This window comes from Saccoglossus kowalevskii, chromosome 17, assembly GCF_978046115.1.
Source record: "Saccoglossus kowalevskii chromosome 17, keSacKowa6.1, whole genome shotgun sequence".
Taxonomy (NCBI): domain Eukaryota; kingdom Metazoa; phylum Hemichordata; class Enteropneusta; family Harrimaniidae; genus Saccoglossus; species Saccoglossus kowalevskii.
In genome coordinates this window covers 11,579,968-11,606,214 of record NC_140657.1, presented here as the reverse complement: position 1 = coordinate 11,606,214, position 26,247 = coordinate 11,579,968, and the positions used below count along the sequence as shown (strand labels likewise).

General features: G+C 35.7%; 1 protein-coding gene across 1 annotated transcript; it reads left to right on the top strand.

Moving 5' to 3' along the window:
- The first annotated feature begins 64 nt into the window (after positions 1–64).
- On the top strand, positions 65–25,022 carry LOC102801218 (uncharacterized). Its single transcript, XM_085492555.1, has 5 exons — positions 65–301; positions 19,412–19,747; positions 20,285–20,456; positions 20,732–20,882; positions 22,271–25,022. The coding sequence occupies exons 1-5, from the start codon at positions 202–204 to the stop codon at positions 22,292–22,294; spliced, it is 783 nt and encodes a 260-aa protein (XP_085348681.1). The 5' UTR covers positions 65–201; the 3' UTR covers positions 22,295–25,022.
- The last annotated feature ends 1,225 nt before the right edge of the window (positions 25,023–26,247 follow it).

Sequence of the window (26,247 nt, the reverse complement as noted above, 5' to 3'; positions counted from 1 at the left end):
TTTGGCGTTGATTGGTACATTATTTTTTAGAACTCCCGATAGTGACAAGCGAAGCGCGAATGGAACTACAAATAATAAGTGCGAAAGGACATTAAATCACTATATCGCTTCTGTAAAGGCATACAGGTCTACTGATGACGCGTAAAAGTTGAAATATTCACTGACAACGCAAGAATCATAATATACTAGACCAGAGAAACGATGTTTGTTAACAACGTGTTTGAATTTGTGCCTTCCACGTCCATGTGGAAGACCCCATTAACCTTGTTGCTGTTTCACGTATGCTGGTGCGTACTCACAGGTAAGCATTTGTTCAATTATCAAACCGAATCTATGTGGGTTAATAGTGGTTCACGACATTTTTAAAATGTTGTTTCGTTGTTATTCTTGGAACGTATGTTTCAATCACGTAGATCGATCTACTCCACCAATAAATTGTTAGAATTCTAACACAGCTGCGGTTTCATAGTTGGCAATCCGTCCATTGAATTGCATTACAATGATGAACAACACACTTGAAAATAGACATGGATACAGACGTTGATTTGTATTTTTTCTGATGTATTAGAATTTGCAAGGGGGCTTTGTGTTGAAATACAAATGGCAGATGATACCATGAACATCTGAGAGTACGACGAACGCTTCTCAAAAGCTGAAATTAATACTTCATTCATAGTACTCCAACACGCACGGCTATGAACATTTCAACATACACTATAAAAAACATAGTCTTGCTTGAATATTCAGAAAATACTTCCGTCATTATATTTCACGCTAACAAAATATCCTGATTATTGTAATAATTGGAAAGTAGTATGTTATAAATATGAGAATAACGACTCATAATAATAATTCGTAATTCATAATCTTCAAGACGTTAAACATGTATTTATCTAAATTTATTTGCATATAGGAAACCTTCAGTTGATCTGAAATTATTGTATTTACTGTATGAGAATATTTTATTTTATATAAATTTTCCCGAAATATGTTTTTAATTGGTGTGATCCAATTCTGAACACAAACTGTTAAAAACGAAATTCTATTTCTTTGACTATGTGTTTCTTCAGGCTTAGTGCCATCTCCATTAAATTTGTAAATCTTTTTAGAACTATGACTATGGGCGTTCAACATGTGTTGTTCTTTCATTTCTGTCGTATTCACCCTTAATTCATCAATTAAAAGTAATATTTCACATACTCTTAAACTTCTTTGCTTACTAAGCTCTGGAAGGTCGAGCCTCTTATTTTGATCGTACTTTTCATCAAAGAAAGAAGTTACAATGCCAAGATATGCTTAATCAAGAATCGTTTAATTATTTTGCTGCAATTGTGGGGGGCGTGGGGTAACAACTGAGAACGAGAAGAAGAACCGCTATTAAAAGACAGCCGTTTACCAAAATAGAAAAAAAAGTATGTACCGGATTCCATGATGCGTGTGTTCGCTATGATAATATAACGCTTAATAATGAAGATGCTAATAGAATTGCGCATGTCAAAAATACGCACTGGCATCATTGGTACTCCGTTGACGACTAAATGCACTACATTAGAATATGAAACATACAGTATATGGAAACGTACTATATTCAATGCTACGATATACCACTGGACATCATGTGACTTTCCTAACTTAGTATTTATCGCAAATCGTTGGCTTTGAACATATGTTAAGACCTAAATTCGAAAACTCTTAATTGCAATGAATTGAATTCGTTCTCGAAATAAACGTCACGTAGTATTGGTCTCTGTTGTTGTGCCTTGTTGATTTAGAAACGTTTACTTCGCGATGCACTGCGATAAAACAGGCGGGTCATTCATTAAATGGGTTATTACTGTCATTGCTGTAATAGATGGAACACCACAATCAGCAATATTGCCAGCTAATTGGCTAACCATTCAGTTGAGCATTGGAATGCACAATTCGATTTGGGGGTCACACCATTCTCCAGAGGAGACGAGCTATATTGTAGAAAAAGCATAAGTGTGCTGTATATTTTGGCATGTTATTTTTTTTACAAAATTGTTTTATTGCAGTACTAGTGATGTCGATAAGTAATGCATTTGAAATCAAACAAATGAATGTGTATGACAAAAATACCTAACGTATGGTAACTCTGTGTGAAAGTATATTATTGATTATTGATTTAAAACAAGCCGATAGCTCATCTTGCAAGTTGAGAGTTATTGGAAAGCGTAGACTAAGTCAGGAAACTCGTTCGTTCGTGATACGAAAGTGGTTAGATGGTTTTTCATTTCAAGCAATATTCAAGTTCGTATAAAATTCATTCTGTACAGTTCATTATATGTTAAAAGCAATTCGGGAGGCTGAAACAGCGACTGCTTATCATTTTACATGGTCTTCGGTAATAGTAGTTATGCCAGCCAGCCAGCCGGCCGTCCGCGTCGGCTAGCAATTCCATGGAATGTTGGAAACATAGATTTACAAGGCTTGAAGTGTCACCAAGAAAACAAACAAGCCATCGGTGTTTAAAATCTAACTTATATTTTGACAATACAACTATAACAATTTCATCAGTGCATATACTGACTACTGAAATGGATTTCGAGCATGATTTGTTTGGGTGAAACAATACAATATATGCTATTCATAAGACTAATCATTGGCAATGTATTCAGAAAACATTGATATCTAATGCTTAATGTCTATATATCAAATGCAGTATTTTGTTGTGTTATATATAAGTTTGAAAAACAAATCTTGGATAGTACCGTAACGTCAAAATATTAGCGATGATATATATTACTATAAATAGAGTTCAAAAATTAACAAAAAGCATTTTTTTAAGCTTAACAAATCGATATTCTTGGAAGGGGAAATCGAGTAAATACGTTCTTAAATGTATAGTTTAACCTTATAAAACACATGACAAAACGGGATCTTCAGGGCTATCTATTTATATGTTTCTGATCGGATCGTATTCTGGAAATACTCGCGGTAGACTGATGTCATGTTGCTAGGATTCGTACGACTCGGATGCCATTCCACGTGTGACACCCGTCATATTTAAGTCTGCGTCTTAATAGTAGTTAGTAAGCTATGGCGGACAAGTGATGTTGAGACTTTCAGAAATAAACATAAATAACACATGTCAAATAGAAGTCAGTGCAATAAAACGGCATCTAATTACCGAGCATTTCAAGACTGTGACGCTAAGTTGATCTAAAGCATTGTTTTATCCCAATTATTGCCTAACAAGAGAACATCGTCACTAACTCCGCAAATGATGAACTTCACATGACCATGAATTTTGGGAAAAGTGAACAATTTGCGAGTAGCATGCACCGAAGACAGGAACACTACTCAGAACCGACGGTTTTCCCGTCCGATAGGATGTTATTCACCCAAACCGAATGTCGTGATATTATTTACAAATACACCAATGGCATATGGCATGTTAATTTTATTGGATGCACTCCAGGTTAATACGTGAAGTGTGGTCAGGAATGTATGTTTCAATGAAAACTAAAACAAACATAGCAATCGCATTTAATAAAATCCGGATACTCGGGTTACCATGAAACACTCTACTGCAATTTATCTCTCAACTAGTTATCAATTTACAAAGAGCAGAAGTTGACTCGAATTGCATTTGTATGTACAGAGAGTGATATGTATATTGGAGGAAACAATTCTTAGGATTGTCCCCATGAGAAAATTGTGGAATTTCAAATAAAACGTTCAAATAAAAAACATGACTATTCGAAAATACGTGAGAAACAAATGAGCGTTTTCATCGAGACGGACTTGTGATGAATAAATAATATTCTGTTTCTCAATGTATTTTTTTCTTGACCCCACGCCGATATCACACACTTCTTTTCCCCGCACTTCTTTTAACACGTTACTTCTGTTTTGAATTCATTCATTGTCGTATTACGGTATTGCAAACTTGGATGTATTACCTCGTATCCAACCCCAACCCGTATTGATTCCCACCCGGGATTCTGACTGTAATCAGTCTATTTACTACAGGGATTAAATCGTTACAAATTACGGACGTGAATAGGATAATTAAATTTGACCACGGTTACCACCGAGTAGAACAAATCTGCTCTATTGAATAATAAAAGTGGTCATTGAACACATCAGAACGGGGCGTATATCGACCTCGTGGTTTGTTTTTCATGGTCGAATACCGAAATTATTTATTTATTATACTCACTGTAATTATTAAGATGTTGACTTTTAAAATGTTGTTTTGAGAAAATATACATGGCTGTGTTTCAGTAAAAAAAACTGAAACAATATTATGCCATATCTCAAATTTTAGACCGGTGACGTGCAAATGCATTTACATACATACATAATATGCAATGAAAAATGGTGGGACTTTGACAAAGAACACTACTTGCTTGACAGACCAGTCATGTTATCCGCTCTTCCACCCCCACGTTTTCAAAACAAGAGTAAGCTTTTCTAAAAGCATAGCTGAGAATGTGCTTAAGGTTTGTAAAACCCAACGAAAATGGGCATGTAGCAACCAAAACTAGATTCCATGTGTAATCCACAACTTAAGCTTCTTCCATGTGAATGAACTCAATAGTGCACGCCAATGAAAGTCCGCATGTCATTTTCTTTATTAAATACTGAATATACGTACTTTAAAATTTAAACTTTAGTGGAAAAGATAATAGAGAACGGAACAAATCCGGCATGTACACGGAACATAGTTCTCAAGCAGAAAGCATGACGACAATGTCAAACCCGGTCATTTCATAAATGTTCAGGTATGGGTTTGAAAATGTATGCGTGTGCTCAGTCTTGATGTGCGTTTCGCACTCAGACCCAGACCCAGACGCAGATCTAAACAGTTTGTCAACGGCGTCGTGACCGTGCCAGAGAATACAACAGTTATGGTCGACGTCTTATAAGATACTAACCATATCTTATAAGATGACTACAACTATAGTGATAACAATCATAGATACACTCTAACTCGTGGCAATGCATATGCTGAAATATATCATAGGCCAGTCTATTGCAGATTAGCACGGCACTGGCCATGCAAAAATTAGTCCTGTGAGTTGGCCTCCTTCTGTTGATCATTCGGCCCCTCAGTCCTGAGAAGCCCTATAGACCAGCAATTCGACACTATGTGAAGGGCTGTATTGGACGACTTAGGAGGCATTCTGCTTTGCAATTAAAAAAAATAAGCATGTCGATACGTCTAACTATCCCAAATACCTCATCTGGAAGCGAAATTACAGACAATTTCCCACTAGGGTCGATCAAATCGACATTTTCCAACGTCAAATATACCCCGCCATCTTGTTCTTGACGTCGTTTCGTTGCGTAAAACTAGCTTTTGTCAATGTTTCAGTGCTGTAGGTTTTATTTTTTGCCACAAGAAGCGTATTTATGATCGCTAGATTGGTCTATATACCTTTAGACTGAATACAATCATGAAAACTGCATGAAAAGCTCTCCCCGCCATAAATTTGTAGACGGGTCTCGAATTCCCGGCTTATACGACTTGTCTGGACAGTGGTGGCCGAATACTCATCGGAAGGGGCCTACCTACACAAAAAATCTTAAAATGTGTACGAATATGTGAAATATCAACTACAGTAATCTACTTTACCGTCATAGATGGGAAGAGGGGTTCTGATTCTCGTAAAAACATGAGAAATGTTTTAATAACGAAATAGACGTCAACCTGTAGTCCACGCGTAGTACCTTATATTATCTTGGGGGAAGCCATGATAAAATACCCCCAATAGCTATGCTCCGTATCCGAGAAACGGCGCATGCGTACACGGTTGTGTACATGCTAGAGAACTCGACTAATGATAACAACAAGGTGAATGCAATTAACACTACGATTGGATAACAAGAAGTGGCGGTATTTCGAAAGCTGGCAATTTGTTGAAATTTTCACGTTTGGGAAGGTTCAATGATATTACGGTCAATTGAATGTCATTAGTTTTGAAGATGACACCATGATCAGTTTGTTGCAAGACTGTTTTTGCTATCAACATAATTATTATGAACAACTGAGCCGCGGATAGACTTTAATTTCAAATATTGGACAGTGGTCAAATAGCTTTAGAAATCGACAAAGAAAGAAAGTTATGGGATACTAACATCGCTGCGAACCTTTTTTTTTACTTGACAAATGCGTTACGTATATACATCGTATACTTTTTCGTGAACTTTAACACGTATTATTTCTACAATTTGTCTCAAAAAACTCAGAAAAAATGTAATTCATCGTCAACATTCTATCGGTACAGTATTTTAGTGTGGTATTTCACCATATGTCACTCGGAAGGTTGGAACGGTAAACTAGACTGAGCCTATGCACATCAATTTATCTTCCAGACAAAGCCACTGAAGCGCGAAATTATCATTTCCAAATTACCCGAACCGTGCCACCAATCAGTTATAACCCAAAGTGGCGCTTACTTTGTTAGCGCGCTGAAGTGAAATCGACAAAACTGTAAAATGAAACGCAGTGAAACTCATTATGTTCGATCTAATCGCCTGCTCTAATTTCTAATATCACATTGTGGACTTCATTTAAAGAGCATGATACAAAATGCTGTAAACATCCATTCGATTTGATAATCCTATTTGTTGTCAGATTAGTTGCTCATTCACATATTAATATCGTTATCTAGTCTGATTGATGTATTACCGCTGTGTTAGATGACCTTGCCTCAAAAATACTGTACAGAACTCGTATATCCCTCTCACACAATGGTGATGTTACTTTTTTCCAATGAAGATATTGATTAAAAACGTGACACATCGTGAAAAACAAAATCCTTCGTGTGCGCTCTGTGGAATCGTTAAAGATAATTTGTAATTTCATCATGCTTTGCGTATTTTGAGAGCATCGCCCAACAACTGCTCTTAAAGGTATATCACCCACAAAATTGTGTTTGAAGTCTTTAAAAAGTCAAATATTATGTGTACTGTTACGATAGTTACGATATTCTTAAGATATCTGCATCAGTATTTTCTTGCCAATAGTCGTACATCACCGGAGATTCAGTTATGTTTGAGCTTTTAGAGTCTCGGGATGCCATCAAGCCAACTATCGAAAATTGACTATACAATTAAACAATACTCCACCGATGTGAGACACTTTCCATTGAAACTGATCTGAAATGTACACCAAGCTTTTGAGTTTCTCACCGCATAACCATTAGTCTCTCCTAGAATTTATAAGTCGACTATCTCACTTGAATGTCACCAACGTGTCCGAGCAGAGTACGAGTTTTACTACTTTATAGGTTAGTTGTGTGCAGCCCTTCGAAGCAGAAATAGATCCGCGATTGCATGACTGGATGTGCTGTAGTGAAGACAAATAACCACTTAATCTATAAACGGCGCAATATACTAGATTCCAAACGCTGTGGACTTCAGAATTGATTTGTGGTCAAATTACTCAAAGGGGGGTTTAAACTAAATGTTCCCGACAATTTAATTTTAGCTCTGCTTGGATTCAAGGCAATGTTTTTTTAAATATATGTGTATAGACTATTCCAGAAGAATAATTCATCTTGAATGCATATGTGTTATATATTGTGGTGTTTCTTTGAGATGTCATATAGGTATCCATTTAGTTAGTTAGTCAGTTATATTAGTATACGTATTTTCGTCACAATGTCTACAATCGCCACACACATGTCCAATACAAAACGTTCGCTGTCACTGATTCCTGTGGCTTGTTAGTTTAAGAATTGTCGTTAATCGTGATGATCTCAAATGATTGTTCAATGTTGTGACGTCATTTTGGAGGTGTATAGTGAGTACGCACGCATGGTTTCACTGTGTGGGACAGACTAGACGCGGTGAACTACAAAAGTGATGTCCGGAAATGAGAACAACATTAGCTTATAAGATAATTTTTTTTATAATCATGCCAATAATCTTAACCACAATGTTTAAATGTTCAACTACCAGCAGCTTACGTGTTTTCTTTTCATGAAAATTCGCCATAGTGACAAATACACGTCTCTAACTTGGGTTTTATAATTTTAATCATCAAACAAGCAGAACATGTATTGTTCACAGCTGAATAATGTTTATTATAGTCTCTACAGTTGCTTCATGTGTCTGTGTCCTACCAAATTAGGAAATGCGAATTCCAAATATGAAACCACTATTCAGTTTTTTTAAAGATGACGGACATGTTTGGAAACGAAATTCATTGCGGGACATTTCAACAACCTTGCTTAATTCTGTGTTTTAACACAAAGTGTTTAGATCGGGAAGATGCATTCTAATAATATGTTAATATTATTTATCTGATACGGCACTTGATGTCTTTCGTCTTTTTTGCTAAGCATTATTTGCAAGAAGTCAAGTAAAACATAAAAGCTAAAAACCAGCAACAATTATTTACACCTGGAGGGTAATGATAATTATAACCATAATGTTTAGTACAATCCCATCGCTGCCATTGAACCCCACAATAAATGTTGTGATTCATTAAAATGTATCTTTTTTTGTTTTTGACATCAAATTGATAAATTTATCTGTGTCTATAAATCTCATCAATAATACCTCACTGTAATTTGAAGACATGGTCATATTGTCGGAGAATATTTTCACGGCACGTGCCCTTATACTACATGCCAAGTTGAAAGTCTAAATTCGCACATCTTTGTTTAATTGCCGGTAGAACCGCGCCTTCTCCCTACATCCTGGTTAAACTAGTCTTTTTCGGCAATTCCGTGTTACAACAATTTTCTGTTAAGGCTTTAGCTGAAATTCAGTTTCCCTGTCAGCAATATTGAATTATGAAAGGTACCAACGTTACACATATACTTAAAGCGGGGGAGTCGTGACCCGCACATGCGTCAGATAGCCGCCGCTATGAAAGGGAAGGAAATTTCACTAATGTCCACTCAAAACCCTGAGGAACTTGCCCTGGCCTTGAAATTATCATAAAACCCTACACATTTTGTAGAACATCGATGTTTTATTTACTCGATCAAAATTCGTTGGAGATCGAACAATAACACGTGCCTGGGACAAGTGATGACCTGCTACAGTGTGACTATTACTCACTGAACCTATCTCAGGAGATAGAACTTGCGATAAGTGATCTGATTTTAAATTATTTTCGATTTCGTAAGATAAGAGATAAAACGCAATTATACATAACATTGAAGTGAAAACAGATAGTCAATCTGTTTTCTGTTGTAGTCAGAACATAAACTCACATATACTATCACCAAGGACCTTTTTTTTACAATTGTTAATGGAACTTCTCTGTACACTATATATTTCCCTAATGTGTAAATTACGTTATCACATTTAGTTTTTGTTACTTGTGCAAATGTTCAATATTATTTCATACTATGTTTTTCTTCGCGTTAAATCTCCACATGCACAAAATATAGTTTGACAATTTCCAAACTTATACAATATTTACAAATAGTAAAAAATCATGTGAATACAGTTTTCCGGGACTTCTACGAGCTAGACCAAGATTTCCATTGTGGTTCTCATTAAGTGTAAGGTTACTGCGTTTGGATAGTGCAATTCATTATAGTATTACACCGATCTCCATTCTTCGTTCTTCCCAATATATATATATATACCTGGCCTATACTTTGATACCCCTCTCTCGATCCCGGAATTGCTAACTCTTGGGAAACATTGAATTTTTCTTTGAAATAGCTCTGGTACTAGTCATTTAGTTCTCATCGGTAACAAAAACTAGCTTTAACATGCCCGTGTGGCTAGTACCAAAGCTCCGTTCATATAAAAAAAACATACTTTTCTGCCAGGCAGTAAGTCATGTAGCTCATTGAAGACAGTATTCTTACATATTCAAATTGTGAGACAAAATACTTTTAATTGGCATTGGCATTGACGGATATTGGGGGAATTTATAACAGTTTCAATATTCATATCTTCAATTTGATTTACGCATGCACTGATTTATTTGAAGTCAATATTAACAATAAGTAGTAGACGAGCAACATCTGAAAAGATGCTACAAAACTAAAGCTCTCGTTGATGAAACATATGCAATGTTTTGAGTTTAACATTCCCTCTGAACAATGAGTCATAGGTGCATCATGTAGGATAGGGATCCACCAAGTCGCCATTGCCAATCTACGAATATTAATTCCAAAATACAAATGCATACTTTTATTGTATAACAAAATATCATGTTGAAAAGATGTTTATTTCCTACATTTTTCTGAGATCGCCTTAATCAGGATGCCATGATGTGTTGCCATTAACAACGCTCCTTTCAAATGAGTGCTAACTTCATAGAACATTATGGGGTTTTACAATAAGCAAACAACTTGTAATATTATCTAAATCTGCCATCAAGTACAATGTATTACAGATTTTATACTTATCCCGTTTTGTAGTTGCTATAATCTTGTTACTACTATATCATTCTGCTATGCGTGGTTAATGCGTCTAGTATTATAATAACGTTGGTATATCTAGTACATTGTATAATGCAAACTAACATGCTCCGAGTGCCATACAGTGTGACTTAGGTCACGTGTCACTCAACCTTTATCACATACATCGACTTTATTAATTTGTATTCGACATCTGTATATGAAATTGATTAATCTGTGACCCAGCCACATGTATTGCTATTCATACAGTCCCGTCCATCAGTAAACGTTCAGCAAGTTAATCGAGAATTCATGTATAGCGATGATAAAACACGTTCAGTAACGGCGTTGTAATGAAATCATAGAATTCCTAAAGCATCGTAATCTTCTAAATCACAGCATCATCATGGGTATTGTATATTTCTGATAGTTGTACATTGCATTTTATTCATTAGCCGATGTTTATTCTATATATGCATGTAGGTACGTTATTGAGATAGTGTATGGTCATGTTTTATTTATATATTTCCATTAACCCGAGGGGATGGAAAAGTCTCTGGGCACACAAACCTTTTAATACTCTAAATGCACTAGACATAAAGACTTTCATGATTTAATATAATTAATAATAATTTGAATAATACCAATTTAGGCATCATCATAATCAAATATATTTATAAATACACCACTTATGGTTCCTAACAATAATGAGATAATTGTGACATCAGAAAAAAGCTGAGTGTAGTTGAAATGAACATAGATACACCTGTTATACTGTAAATATTTAAAGTAGATCTAAAATACTGCAGGCTAAATTATTTCAAGCATAGAAAATATATCAACAAACTACGTATTTGTAACTAAATGTGTATGTTGCACTACTTGTTTGAATTGAAATATTTTAATCTAACAAAGAAAATAAAAAATGACATATGATTGAATATAATAGTTTTATATATTCGTTCATATTGATCATCTACATTGTGTACACTTTTAAAGTATGCCCTCGCTACCGTATTCCTTTAAAAATCTTCTCAAATAATTCAAAATTTTCGTTGATTTTTTGACTCATTCATTGTTTATATTATCTCGTAAGTGTACAATGATTTCTCTTGGAAATTTAGGTTCTAAAACTGCCCTATATCATCAATTTTTCAAGTAAAGGTTCTATGTTTTTCACTCTGCTGCTTTTCTATCCCATAAACTTTTATGTTTGATATTGCTTGTTGTACTGTTAATTTGTTACAACGGTTTCTTCTACCCCTTTTTTTTAAATCGCATCTTGATAACCACGCCATCAATCCACCCGTTAAGTCTCCTAATATCAATTGTATGCTGTCTACTAATATGTATAAGTCGATTAGCTAGTGTCGTATCGAACCAAACAATCTCCCTGTGTTAAACTAGAAGTTTAAGTTGATACTTGGGTGCTCTCGTACTCACTGTCTTTCTCGTTACCACTATTACCTACGCCACTGTGCCAACGTCGTTCTAGCATCACCGAGTTTTGTTTTAGAATAATCTCGATGCTCTAAATACACTGGTACACTTGAAAAGCTGTAAAACAGTGTAGTCAGTCAAACAGTGATATTGCATGTACAATGAACTGTAGTATACGTAGCAAATTCGTGTCGTCGGGAAATATACGGAGCCATCTCGCGACATATTTAATATTTTAATTAATTAATTGAGGGCACATTATATTGGAGAAAAATTGTATATATTTGTATTGTTTAATCATTGTAAGGAAAACATATACATATGGTATATATACAATGAAATAAACAGCAAATAACAATATAAATAATAACCCTAATGAATGTACACTGGAAGTACAACGGCAACGGCAACGGTCTCTTTGTATAAGTCTAAGTTCATTTTGTGCTTTATGTGTGTGTCGATTTCATGTAATGAAATCTCCAGCGCAAACTTTTACTTTACTTGCCACATCATGTATTATGCATTTTGATTGGCTCGTAGTATACCATGCCACTATTTACTCTCCAGTCTACAGTGATAAATGTCAAATACGACAGCCTGCTTTCTATGAATTCGATGGGAGTTCCGTCACTTACTTTTTGTGGGAATTATATATATTTTGCAACATAATGTCCAATTACAAATTCTCCAAAGGCAATCGTGGCTATCAGAATACCGAAGTGCAGTACCGTATTTGAGGAACACGACATTGTAAGACAGAATTTACGTTAATTTAAATCTTCTAGTGACGTTGGTGTCATGCGTCACTGTAATCGGAATTCAAAAGGAGAATATTACCTTCAATTCTATGTTACAAAACATACGCAGATTCTACTACTTTCGATCGATTGCTCTATTACTGATTATTGAATCACCATTTCCCGATGTATTGAGTAAACTGATAGAATTTATAGTAAATAGTTGAATGGCAAGGGATTGTAATTTAGAATTCGCATCTCAGAGCAATGGGACATGTCCAGACAATAAGTAGTCGTTCTGGTTCATGTCTATTATCACATCCCATGCGCTGTACACTTTTGCTGAATTTACAATTCCCCTCATGTGGAGCTTACAAAACCATATACGTAGTATTTTGGGGGAATTCGGCAGAAGGGCAATTGACGTTTGGAGCTATTAATTTGGCCACATATTCCACACGAACCAAAGAACCATAGTTCAGCCATTACAAAAACAACTACTACAATGGAGCAGGCATACCAATCTGAAAAATCGGGAAGTTTTGTCTACAAACACTAGGACATTTATTTTACATAATTACTACTAGCAATTCAATATACACAGTATTATTCCACATTTGAAGGGTTAACTATGTTGAGAATGTATATTGTTGAACATTGCGTATCTTTCATAATTTATAAACGATCACATCAAAGTCCATTCGTTCACACAGTCAATGTTCATTGACAATGTATCTAATGTGCCTTCTGGAAGTACATATTCGAATCACGTGTCACTGTGACCCCTTAACTGTATTATAATAAGCGTTTTGTCTACACTAATGTAATTTTTAAAGTTCAACATATGTATTTGCTGCTCCCTGCTGCTGGTTCCTTATTATGTTTCCACGTGCTCCAGCTTGTCTATTATGGAATATACAATAGTATTCAAATTTGGCGTTTTAAGGCAGAGTGCGACCTGTTAAATAGGGTGAACATTTTATCACTATATTTTATTTTAAAATGCTAATTAATTGTAGATTTGGATATATATCATAGCCTTTTTTTAGTGTTGTTCCGTTACAAACCATGGTTTTAGAGAAAACTGTATGAAAAAATGACAAAAAGAACAGTTTTGGAACAATTTTCGTGGCATCGATTTAAAAGCATTACTTTGTGGAGATTAGATAGTATTCCCCCAGAATTTTCCAATAATCCGTGACAGTTAGAATTACCCATTATGTAACAACATAATATGTTCTAACCATATGTCACCGAACTATATTTTCAGATCTGTTGCCCATAGCAACCAATGTTAAATGGCTCAAACATCTCTGTTGTCATTTGTGTTTTTTTAAATAAAACCATAGGAAATTCAAGGGAATTTGAAAATCTGTTCTAATATTCAGGAACGACCTTATTAACAACTGAATAAATAATCAACTATACAATTCTATAAAGTAATATCAAACAAAATTGTCAGAAGACCCATCATAAAATTAAACAAGTCGTCATACATTATTTTCAGAATTCCAAAAGATTAGATAAATCGCGTTCATTCGAAATACATAACTGTGCCATGTTATTGGTATACTGTTTAAAAACTAAATTTAGTAAAGTCAATCGTTCCATGTGTGTGTGTGTGTGTGTGTGTATATTGAGATGCGAACCATATAGGCAATAATTGTGACATTGTTTGAGGGATCTAATACAAGTTGGGCACAGACTGGTAAACTTGTCTGTAATAGGTGTTGATCAATTGTATTTTTACTGTAATGTCTACCTGGTCAAGTGTCCTACTTAATTTCTGCTAGCAGTAGATAATTCAATATTTACTTTATTATTGCATAGTGTAGACGGTATGTAAGATATAACTATGGTGAGAATGTGTATGATAAAAAAACGGACATTGTGTGCCATGCTTAATTTAAATAAGAGGGCAATCAACTGTCAATGCGTCAATATCAATGCGCTGCAGAAATAAATATTTCGCTTGTACACAATCCGGAGGCATACATGCGGGATTTACCGCTGGAATAGTTTACCAAACATGTTTCTATCATCATTAAGGTATTTTCAAGAAGATGGTGTGTGGGAAGAATGCGACGGTAGACAACCGAATAACAAAGTTGTTTCATGACTGGGTCGTTCCGGGGTATTCATTATTTGGACATCTGTTACAGAACATGTCTTAGAGTATGTTATCGGTATTTTAGTTTTAGTTATGGTAGCAATGCTACAATTGAGTCTGAACAGTTGTGAACAGTTCGGACTACTTATTGAATGTATCAATGAAAATTCACGGAACCGTCACGCGATATTTCAAAGATGTTGGCCATGTGTGAACAGTTATTTCTATGAGATATTCCCTGCAAACTGTCTCTATTTATCACGAAACGCAATCGCTCTAGCGAACAATGGTTCGCATGTTTTTTTTTCGATTCCGCAAAGAACGTACACTTATACAAAAACACGTAATTATCAAAATGAAAACGACGTGAATTAAAAAAAGTCGAAGTGTTGTTTAAATGATTCGTCAAAAGAAGATATTATTAATTCACATACAATTTTGTTCTTCTCGATCTGTGTGTACGTTGACCCAAAGCACCGACCTGTAATCGCCTGATAACCACGTTCTACGTGGTATCAATCAGTATCGAACATGTTATACTCGTTATTAACCGAATACTAAAGACACAATATTATACATTTTGAGTCATTAACTAATGAAAGCGTCTTCATCTTATACACTACTTAGTGTCTATGACGAGATTGCCATATTTGTAATATCAGTTAAGTAATATCTTCAAATCATGTGAAATGTGTAAATCATTTTCGTGTGTAACAGTCTTGTAGGATGGCTTACGGGCCGCATCTCAGGATATTAGACAAATTAATTTCCGCTGATGGATAACTGTAATCTTCCACAAGTACGGTATCCCTGATCATACCCAAAGCATTGATTGGTATGCACTATCGATAATAGACATCGATAGTAATAATACAATTAGAGTTTCTGTTGCTACAGCAATAAAGGTATTGAATTTGATGGTAAATGTTTCCTTAGTTGTTGTTTTTGTTTTTGTTTTGGCCCTTAGTAACAGATCAATGAACCATGTGTCTATGGGGAAAAAAAGATCGACATTGTTTGAAGGGATTTTGAAATAGTTGGGTAAATTCTAGTTTGCAGGCGGGTAACTTTGATTGGGCGAATGTTGTGACTGTCGCCAATAAATGATTATACATAGATGTAATTTACTCAAGATATTCAGATATCGGTCGTTTACAGACACGTTGCTATATAATAATAATGTCGCTGCCATGAACCTGCTTCGGATTATTGGGAAGACATGTGTGTGACAAAAACAAATAATTTCAATATTCGTTCTTTATTTCCCCCACATAGTCCCCTATCCAAGGGTATCCACTACATATGTCGAATTTTAAAACCACGTTGTTTTTATCTGCAAAAGTCTCAAATCTATTTGGTCGAATGGCAAAACCTCAAAGGTCTAAGTACTAATATCAGGTTTGTCATAGACGTCTTAACGTTGGGAATATAGTTTGTTCGACTTTTAACCAGCTGTAAAATTGTATGCTATAATATTACACGACGGGATATGTGCGTATGGTAATCATTACAACACAATCGAAGTCATAGTAAAATAAAGTAAAGGATATTTTGTTATTTAATTGACATATGCTCGACGTTTCAACAAAGTGTCATAAACCCGTACGATGGAATATTACAAAATACGCAGAACATGTATGGTTATTTATACCTTACGCCGGCGTAACGTATTCACGCCTGTTTATATCTTACGCCGGTGAAACGTATTCACGTATGTTTATATCTTACGCCCGCGTAACGTATTCACGTATGTTTATATCTTACGCCGGTGAAACGTATTCACGTCCGTTTATATCATACGCCCGCGTAACGTGTTCACGTCTGTTTATATCTTACGCCGGTGTAACGTATCCAGGTCTGTTTATATCTTACGCCGGTGAAACGTATTCACGTCTGTTTATATCTTACGCCGGCGTAACGTATTCACGTATGTTTATATCTTACGCCAGCGTAACGTATTCACGTCTGTTTGTGTCTTACGCCAGTGTAACGTAGTCACGTCTGTTTATATTTTACGCCGGCGTAACGTATTCACGTCTGTTTGTCTTACGTCGGCGTAACGTATTAACTTCGCTTTATGTCTTACGCCGGTGAATCGTATTCACGCCTGTTTATATCTTATGCCGGTGAAACGTATTCACGTTTGTTTATATCTTACGCCCGCGTGCCGTATTCACGTCTGTTTATATTTTACGCCAGCGTAACGTATTCACGTTTGTTCATATCTTAGGCCAGCGTAACGTATTCATCTTTGTTTGTGTCTTACGCCCGCGTAACTTATTCATGTCTGTTTATATCTTACGCCAGCGTAACGTATTCACGTTTGTTCATATCTGACGCCAGCGTAACGTATTCACGTTTGTTCATATATGACGCCAGCGTAACGTATTCACGTGTGTTTATATCTTACGCCGGCGTAACGTATTCACGTATGTTTATATCTCACACAGGCGTAACGTATTCACGTCTGTTTGCGTCTTGCGCCGGCGTAACGTATTCACGTATGTTTATATCTCACGCCGGCGTAACGTATTCACGTATGTTTATATCTTACGCCAGCGTAACGTATTCACGTTTGTTCATATCTGACGCCAGCGTAACGTATTCACGTTTGTTCATATCTGATGCCAGCGTAACGTATTCACGTTTGTTTTTATCTTACGCCGGCGTAACGTATTCAAGTATGTTTATATCTCACGCAGGCGTAACGTATTCACGTCTGTTTGCGTCTTGCGCCGGCGTAACGTATTCACGTATGTTTATATCTCACGCCGGCGTAACGTATTCACGTCTGTTTGCGTCTTGCGCCGGCGTAACGTATTCACGTATGTTTACACCTTACGTCGGCGTAACGTATGCACGTCTATTTATATCTTACGCCGGCGTGACGTGTTCACGTCTGTTTATATCTTACGCCGGCGTAACGTATTCATGTCTGTTTATATCTTACGCCGGCGTAACGTATTCACATAAGTTTATATCTTACACCGGCGTAACGTATTCACGTCTGTTTATATATTACGCCGGCGTAACGTATTCACGCCTGTTTGTATCTTACGCCGGCGTAACGTATTCACGTATGTTTGTGTCTTACGCCGGCGTAACGTATTCACGTCTGTTTGTGTCTTACGCCGGCGTAACGTATTCACGTCTGTTTGTGTCTTACGCCGGCGTAACGTATTCACGTATGTTTATATCCTACACAGGCATATGTGAACACGTTATCTGTTGCACGGATTAACTCAGATCAGTATCACATGCCCGATGTATACCATACATTTGTAACTTTCTTCTTTTTTTAGCTTCATTATTTTTACGTTTTTGTGCTGTAAATTATGTACTAGTTTCGCATGCCGTTCTTGTGAAACTTCATGTTAAAAATCCCCGAGCTTAACGTTACCGGTTTGTGTACACTTCATTACACCCGGAGTTAAGAATCCTTTTAAATCCAGATTCACATCTATCCTAAAATCCAATCGTTCGGATTTGTAGTGAAGCATTTTTGTTTCCATGGCAACGAGATTCAGATCTCAACCAACCTCTTACTCAACGGTATCCGTCCTGAAAATGTCAGGATAATCTACAACATTTTAAGTTATAAATATTTAAACAGCTCCAAAATTATTTTTTTTTTTCAACCAGAAATATAATAGATTGGTAATAGTTTCCAAGAGAAACATATTGCTGAACATTTCCATGACAACCCATCCTAAAAATTATTGAGTTTTCCTACTAACATACAAACAACAAACCAACGCTATCGAAAGCATAACCCTCCTTAACATAGGGAAATATAGACGACGTTTTCGCTGAAATGTAATTTCCACTGGTAGGGATTCATCTAACGTAATTACTCTTTCAAAACTTACATTGCTATAGGGTATATTTTCATCCCAGATGAGTACATTTAACATTATTTAAATGCATCAGTGATGTCCGTATTGAAACAATGACCGTACATTTACGAAATATATCATGGCAACAAGTAATAGGGAATAAACAAACGTTTGCAAAGTGTGCGTCTCTCCTTTAGTCTTTGCAAAATCACCCTTCTTTAGGACGGCACTCAATCAGTAGTGATTTACCCTTACCTCGCCATCTGCATACTAATGTGATGCCGCCGTCTTGTCTTGGGTCTTACTTGCAAGCCACGATCAATAGTAATTTGCCAGTTCGTCGCCTTAATATTAAACTAATTTGGTCCCATGAAGAATATATATATATATATATACACGTGATAGAATAAGACATAGGTAAGGTTGACTAAATGCAGCACATTTGTCAACGTCTTCCCATCAACACCGGGTTGGTCGTATTGGCATACATATATCCACTTAGTGAATTGAAGTATGCAACTAGATTGTGACCTGTATCTTTTTTGTCACGAACTAAAACCGCGTGAACAGTGGTAAATATCAAAGCAATATTGCAAAGTAACTTATTGAGTATGCAAATAATTTCTCCTTGTTCGCATCACTGATACACATTATATGTCCATTATATACCGTGTACGGCTTTATTTAAGTCAAGTTTGAACTTCGGTATGCAAATTAGTAGTACGTTCAGAATTCTGCGATGCGCGACAATATTTTCCACTTAACTGTAATTTCGGTTCGCAACTATTAATCAGCGGGTAAATTATATGTATGATTCCGGTTAATTATCTATCATACCATATTTTAATTAATTTCCCAGTGACATTTCTATTTACAAATTATTTCCACATTTTATGGATTAAAATAAATGTTCATTATACTGAATTTATTATCTTTATACAGGTCGCGTTGTTTCAAACGAACCAACGGCAGCAACAACAGACCAACTGATTTTCTCGTCACCGTCAGCATCAGCACTCAATCACCAATTATCTACAGTAACAGACAGCGTCGCATTGTCTTCATCAATCGCGACAGTACAACGGGACTTTCCGGTTAGTGCGACGATCATGTTGACAGCAATTACGACGACTGTTGAACAAACAACTCAGTCGGACTTTCAATTCAATCCTACGTCATCGGAAGTAACAGTCCAATCAACACATGACGCAATTCGTACAACGACTGGAAACGGTACGACGGATACAACTGCTATTACAGAAGCGTCGACAGCGAAAGGTAGTTCTAATTTCCTATCTCGTAATTCAGGGATGCAATTCAGTTGGGGTGTTTATCATGCACAGCATATCCTGCTGTAATTTGTAAAACTGCAAAACACAATATCGTAAATGTGTTTTGAAATACTTTATGGGATAACAATGAAAAGTCGCGTGCATTAAAACTATTAAAGTCTTCGTTTATGCTTCCCCACAATAATTCTTGACGCGTAAATATGTGAACTGGCTATAGGTCAATAGAGGACTAAATGTGATAAGGGATGAATTCAACAATATAAAAGAGGGGGGTCCTGAATTATCCGTACATTCATAGAAATGCAGAACAACATAATCTTTGAAATATACAGTACCAGTTGGACCATTTAACTTCCGGTTTCATTGTGCGTCCTGCGAGATTTGTTTAATTATTTGTTTAAATATTTAGCAATACTTAGTTAGCGTCTTCTTAGTACTTCATTGTAAATACTGTTTGTTTTCTTTCCGAGTTTTCATTACATATAATTACTATGCTGTAACATATTTTGTATTCTGAATATAGCTCATCCATGGGACGGATATCCTTTACCGGATTTCACCAATATTAAAATTGTCGTCGGGCTTGCTATTGGAGGAACGCCGTGCGTGACATTGCTTGTGTTCGCCATTCTTCGCTGTCGAGCTGTGTATATTTCAAAACACAAATACAACAGCATAAATAAAGGAAACTTGGGGTAAGCACTGCTGTTTAATTTTAAATTATTTATATTTATCAGTACGATAGGGCAAAACAGGCCTCCAATCGACATTTTTTTCACATGTTTGTTATTTCTTTTTGTCAGTTTGAGTATCTTTTGTTTTTCTTTGTCAGATGGGGTATTTTGATGTAATGGATTCATCTGGGAATGATGACACAAACAAAGTTGTATTTCTATTATTGGTGAACGTAGACAATAACTTGCAGTAATTTGTATTTCATAATAGCGTTATCACTGGATTTATTTTCTAGTTTGTCAACTGTCTCTCTTGCTGCATCCGCCTCTTCTTATGAAACACGTGGTAATGTGAATCCTGCTATGTCCAGTAACACACTCTCACTTCCATCGTCAACGTCACATCCCTCTTCGTCTATGAGCGACGTGAATGCTAGTACAGAACAGGTGAGGTTATTTTAATCATTACTGAATCATCCACGTTGATTCATAATTATAATGATGATGAATAAAGTCTCACAAATCATTAAATATAACATTTTATGTATTCATATTCAATATCCACATTACACAAGTACTCAATAGTAATACAAATATAAAAAATAAAAAACACTTGGATATCAGATTTTGAACTGCATCCCTCTCAATTTAATAATATTCAGTTAAATATATATTATATTTAAGTTAACCCATAATATCAGATTTATTTAACTCGTGTAGTAAATTTCATTTGTTCTGAGCCTTTACTCAATCTGATATTGAATGGCTCATGAATATTCTAATTATCTCATGTATAATTTATTCACAGCTTTCAGTATGACTAAAACCATCGCCATTATAATAATTTGTGAGCGCTGTTCGAAACATCGTAGAACGTCCCGGTCATTTCTATACGGAAATCGATTACCATTAGTTTACCATATTATGATGAAAAATATAGTTATTTTCAGAGAAAATCACTATATTAACAATATATTAAACTTTGGAACCAATTCACAGTACGGGGAAAATCGTAATCATACATATGTGAAGACATATGAGGTTGAGGGAAATAAAAATGACGTCACAAACATATGCGTCTTTACATAACACGCGTATAATTCATAGTAATTAGTCAACAGCTTGGTATACTGGAATATAATAGGTGACCAATAAACAACTGCTTTATTACACTGAACTGCCATGATATCAGTATATGGAACAAATTCAGTTACTTGACTGGAAGGAAATATAACGTGTGTTCAGGATTATACACATGAAATTTGTATGTGAGGATATCATACTAGTCAAAAAACGTTAGGGTGTTTTTTTTAATGAATACATTTTTGTTTGGTGTTAGAAAAATAATAAGAGTAGAATAGTAACATAGGTTACATATTTTTACTTATCTTCAAATAGGTACATGAAGTCTGAACGCTGTGTGGTATGAAAAATAAGAAATAGTTTACGGCAAAAATGAAATATTATACTCGTGGATGCTACAGGAAATTAAAATGCTTGTTCAGTTAAAATAAAGTAAAAAAAATGTATGATATAACTCCGTAATATAAATTTATCGATTGCTACAACAATATGGTTTATGACTAAAATCAAAGCACGCATATGTTATTTGGGCAAGACGTGGTCATGATAAACTAAATGTCGTCCGTGTTTGTTGAAGGTTAAATAATTGGTTGTGGTATGCAAAATGCAGTACTACTCGAACCTCCTGAGGGGACCTATTTGGAGTGATGACTTTGTCTGTATGGGTGAATCTATTTTGTTGCATTGATATTTAGAATCCCACACACTCGGTAAATAACATGTCTAATTTTGTCGTATTTCATATTTTGCAGATAGACATACATGTAAAAACATAGAAGCCGTCAATTGCGTCGAATGATTCTGTCATAGACGCCCACGATGCTGTTCTAAATACATGGGACGGAAAGAAGATCGTCTTTTATAACTGAAGCGGATTCGGTTGATTATATCAAACATTTTCTAAATGTATATATATAAACCGACATGCACGATTTTCTAGCAGAGCATGTCTGAACTGATTAAAACTGAACACGGGTTTACCCACCCGTCTGTGGGGCAATGTTTTCCGCATTGAAGCTCATGCCTGATATTTAAGACTCATAGTGCCATGGGTTATATTGCTTGAACAGCATGTGTATGCATTTACTTATATGCGGGGGTCACCTAACTCTGCGTTGTTTGTACCCGCGTAAATGCCACTACGGCGTACTCCTTGCTAGGCGTTACGTAATCAGTATCCTCTAAGGAAGCAAACCAGACGAGTAATTCAAAATGTATCAACATAGGTGCAAGCCTAGCTGCAATTTTTGTCATTTATAATAAGATTAAGTAACAAGATATATTCTTTATATCGATTTTTAATTATTATAACGATCGTTCATATGTGTTATAGCACTAAGTTTAGAAAGCAAGTGTGATGTGTATTATCGTGTTAAACCGCTTGTCAAACTTTGACCAAGTGCCTCCATTACGAATTATAGAACCAACCATTAACATAGATTGGTTCGAGATACAAAGTCATTCCTCAGTAAATCTTAATGAATCCTCAAGTTTCCATTAGTTAGCTTATTAAACATTTATAGAGATGTTTTATTTGGCACGTACTTGTACTTATACGTCATACTTTGTAAATTGTACATTAATAGACCATTTTCCGTACACTGTGAGAATCACGCGTTATGCGTGAAATCGAACGTAAAAACAGGACAAACAAAGGTCATAGCGTCGTAGTCGCGTCAAACATCGCGTGGGATTCGACAAACGCAAAAATATTTCGGGGACATTTCCATGCTTAATAATGTGCTGTCCACATTTGATGATAGGCAATTTCGATTAAGTAAGGGTATTCGGAAGCAATATTCATCTGTCGAAGATGGGCCGGTCTATTAAGCTGCGAAATAAAGAAATTCTAGTTCAAAATCAAATCGTTTGATTTTTGCGGCAGACGTTCGACGCGCGTCTTTCATGCATCTCGCGAGATCTCGCAATTGTTCGGAAAATCACCTATTGACTAGATGTAATGTGTTACAGTAGAAGTAAATAGCCTGAATTAAATAATACATGTCGCTTTGAAGACGAGACATACACTTAAGGTAGAGATGCAGGTTTGTGGGCACTTGGGAGTGATTTTAAAATATAGATAACAGGTACAAACATTTTTGAATGCTTAGCAAGATTTAGAAAGGCTGTACATAAATAATAAAAAAGAAACATGGTGAAAAAAAGAAATGACGGGATCTCCATATTATGCACTATATTTAACTTTTAACAAAACGATAATACATTTAAATTTGGAACTGTTACAGCCATTTTAATTATGAGCATTAGCAAACTTCTTACTGAGTGAATTGTTATGCAAATTAGCAATTATCTCAGCTTCTTTTTAGTGCCCATCCCAGAAAAAATAGCTCCTAGACGCTTTGACTTTTTGTTTTGAAATTTTCACAAATGATTGACAATGTGTTTATCTTCAAAACGCCGTCGGGGATTGTTTTTGGTTGAACAGTATTACAACAATCGTACAGACAACTAGCCTGGGTGTTAATTTATGCATAAACTTGAAGTAGTGAAATTTGTACCCTGCAAAATTGACAACTGGTAGACAGTTTTCAAGACGGCACTTTCTTCATAGTAAACAGATGTACCTATAGCTACAAACCAATTTTGACATGAAACAGCAGCATGGTTTAGGAGCTATTTTTTTTTAAATCACTTTTGACCAAAAAAGCACATTTTTGTGCATATTTCAAACTACAGTTTCCATAAAAAAAATACATTTTTTTTTTAATTCATACAATAAGTTTTCCGAAAATATATAGTTTTGTGGACAAGGGAGGTCATCTTGGTTTCCTAATTAACTAATTGAAATACCTGTCAGGTAAACTGCATCTCTACCTTAACCAAAATACCGACACAACATAATATACTTCATTTGAAATCCAAACGCCATGTGTAAGACCCGCCTTTCAAAAATCTTAACCACATGAAGACTGATTGAAAATAATTTATCAGCCAACCGAATATCATTAAACCAACTAACATATTTTTAATGATCTGATTAACTTTCACGTTCTTGTTCTACGATGTGTGTGAATGTTCCTATCAAAAGCAATATTATAATGTTGTCGTTTTTTTGTTGTTTTTTTGAGCTTTTATGAAATCAGCCTGAAATGTACTGTTTTGTTAAAGAAAACAACAATGTTAATTTATTGTACGCTAAGTGGCCATTTGTGGGTGTATAGTGCGCGTGATATGTCCGAGTACGTCACGTACTACACGTGTGTAGGCTCGTTCGATGCTGGTCGTTGGCACACGAGGTCACATAATCATGCATACGAATGAGCCTAACGGATTTCAGTGGTTATTGCACGACGTGCTGTGAACGAGGCTGGGTTTGAAGTTTGAACTGGAACAAAATTACCACGTGACAAGACAATGTTCTATTATGTATCAATCGTGGTCGCTAGATTACTCAGTGTGAAGAACTTTCTAACCATTTGTATTTTAATTTAAACTGGATTTTACACGTTACCTATTTTCGCAAATAAAAACCTTATACCTCTATCGGGTGTGTCTAAATTGTCTTCAAGTTTGAATCCTTAAATACCAGATTAACCGTGTATTAGTGTACTGCAGATAATGCTACAGTCTACATTTAGAGTTGCGTATGACGTCATTTGTGAATTCAATATTTAATGCATTCAATCATTCGCCGACCTCCGTATTGTATTTCAGCGACAATCTGTTTTATTGAATTTCAATCTATGTGGATTACACGAAATCCTCGTTCCATTGACGACCTGATGTGTTCATTTAATATCCGAAATAATTCCCACATAGTGAGTGTGTGTGGATTATCACATTATCTATAGTGGCAATAAGAATAGACATACGATGCCCATCAAATGTACGTGCTAAATAATACAGCGGGTGTTTTTTATCGTATTTGAGATTTCATTTAATCGGAAGACACAATGTGCCACGGAATAGTCTCCATTACCAGAAAAAAAAGAAGGCGAATGAAATTTCAACTTTTTGATCGGATTAGATTTAAAGCGGAAGGGTAGTCACCTGCGCACGCGCGGGAATCGAGTCCCAAGCGACACACGCTAAGAACGCAAAGGCTTGCGGGTAGACGCTTGTTTGTAAAAAGTGACACGCTATGGCCATCTGACGCATGCGTAGGTGACGACTCTCCCGCTTTAACCAAGTGTAACCCGAAGATGACAGTAATGATACCTTTTTTTTTTCTAAATCACTTTCGAGAATATAAACATTTGAGTAAACGTGGATGTTTAGGCGTGTTTTCAACATATAGGGTGTCAATGTCCAACCGTGGGATTACAGTTATATCCATGGACTAGAGGGGAATACCATGCAACTCATATCAACATTCCATGACTATCTTAGACCCGATATTTAGTGGTCAGTCTCTTATGCTAAGTTGAAAGTCACCTTAGCACATACAATTTAGCAATGCTACGACTCACACTCTCTACTACCTATGTAATTAATGATACAATTACGATTTCGTCACTATTTTTGAAAATATGATTGGCGCGAACAATTTTAAAAAGTTCTCCCCCTAACTTCAACCTGGCACATCAACAAAGATTACATGAATCGAAAACCCGATAAGAATTTCAGTTGGTTTAATAATCAGCATTTGAACAGTTTTGAACAAAAATGTATTTGACAAATTGTGATCTCGGGTCGCCTTCCTATATTCATATTATAGTTCACGATATGTTCGTAATTATTTGTATCACCTTGAACCTACAAGGTTTCA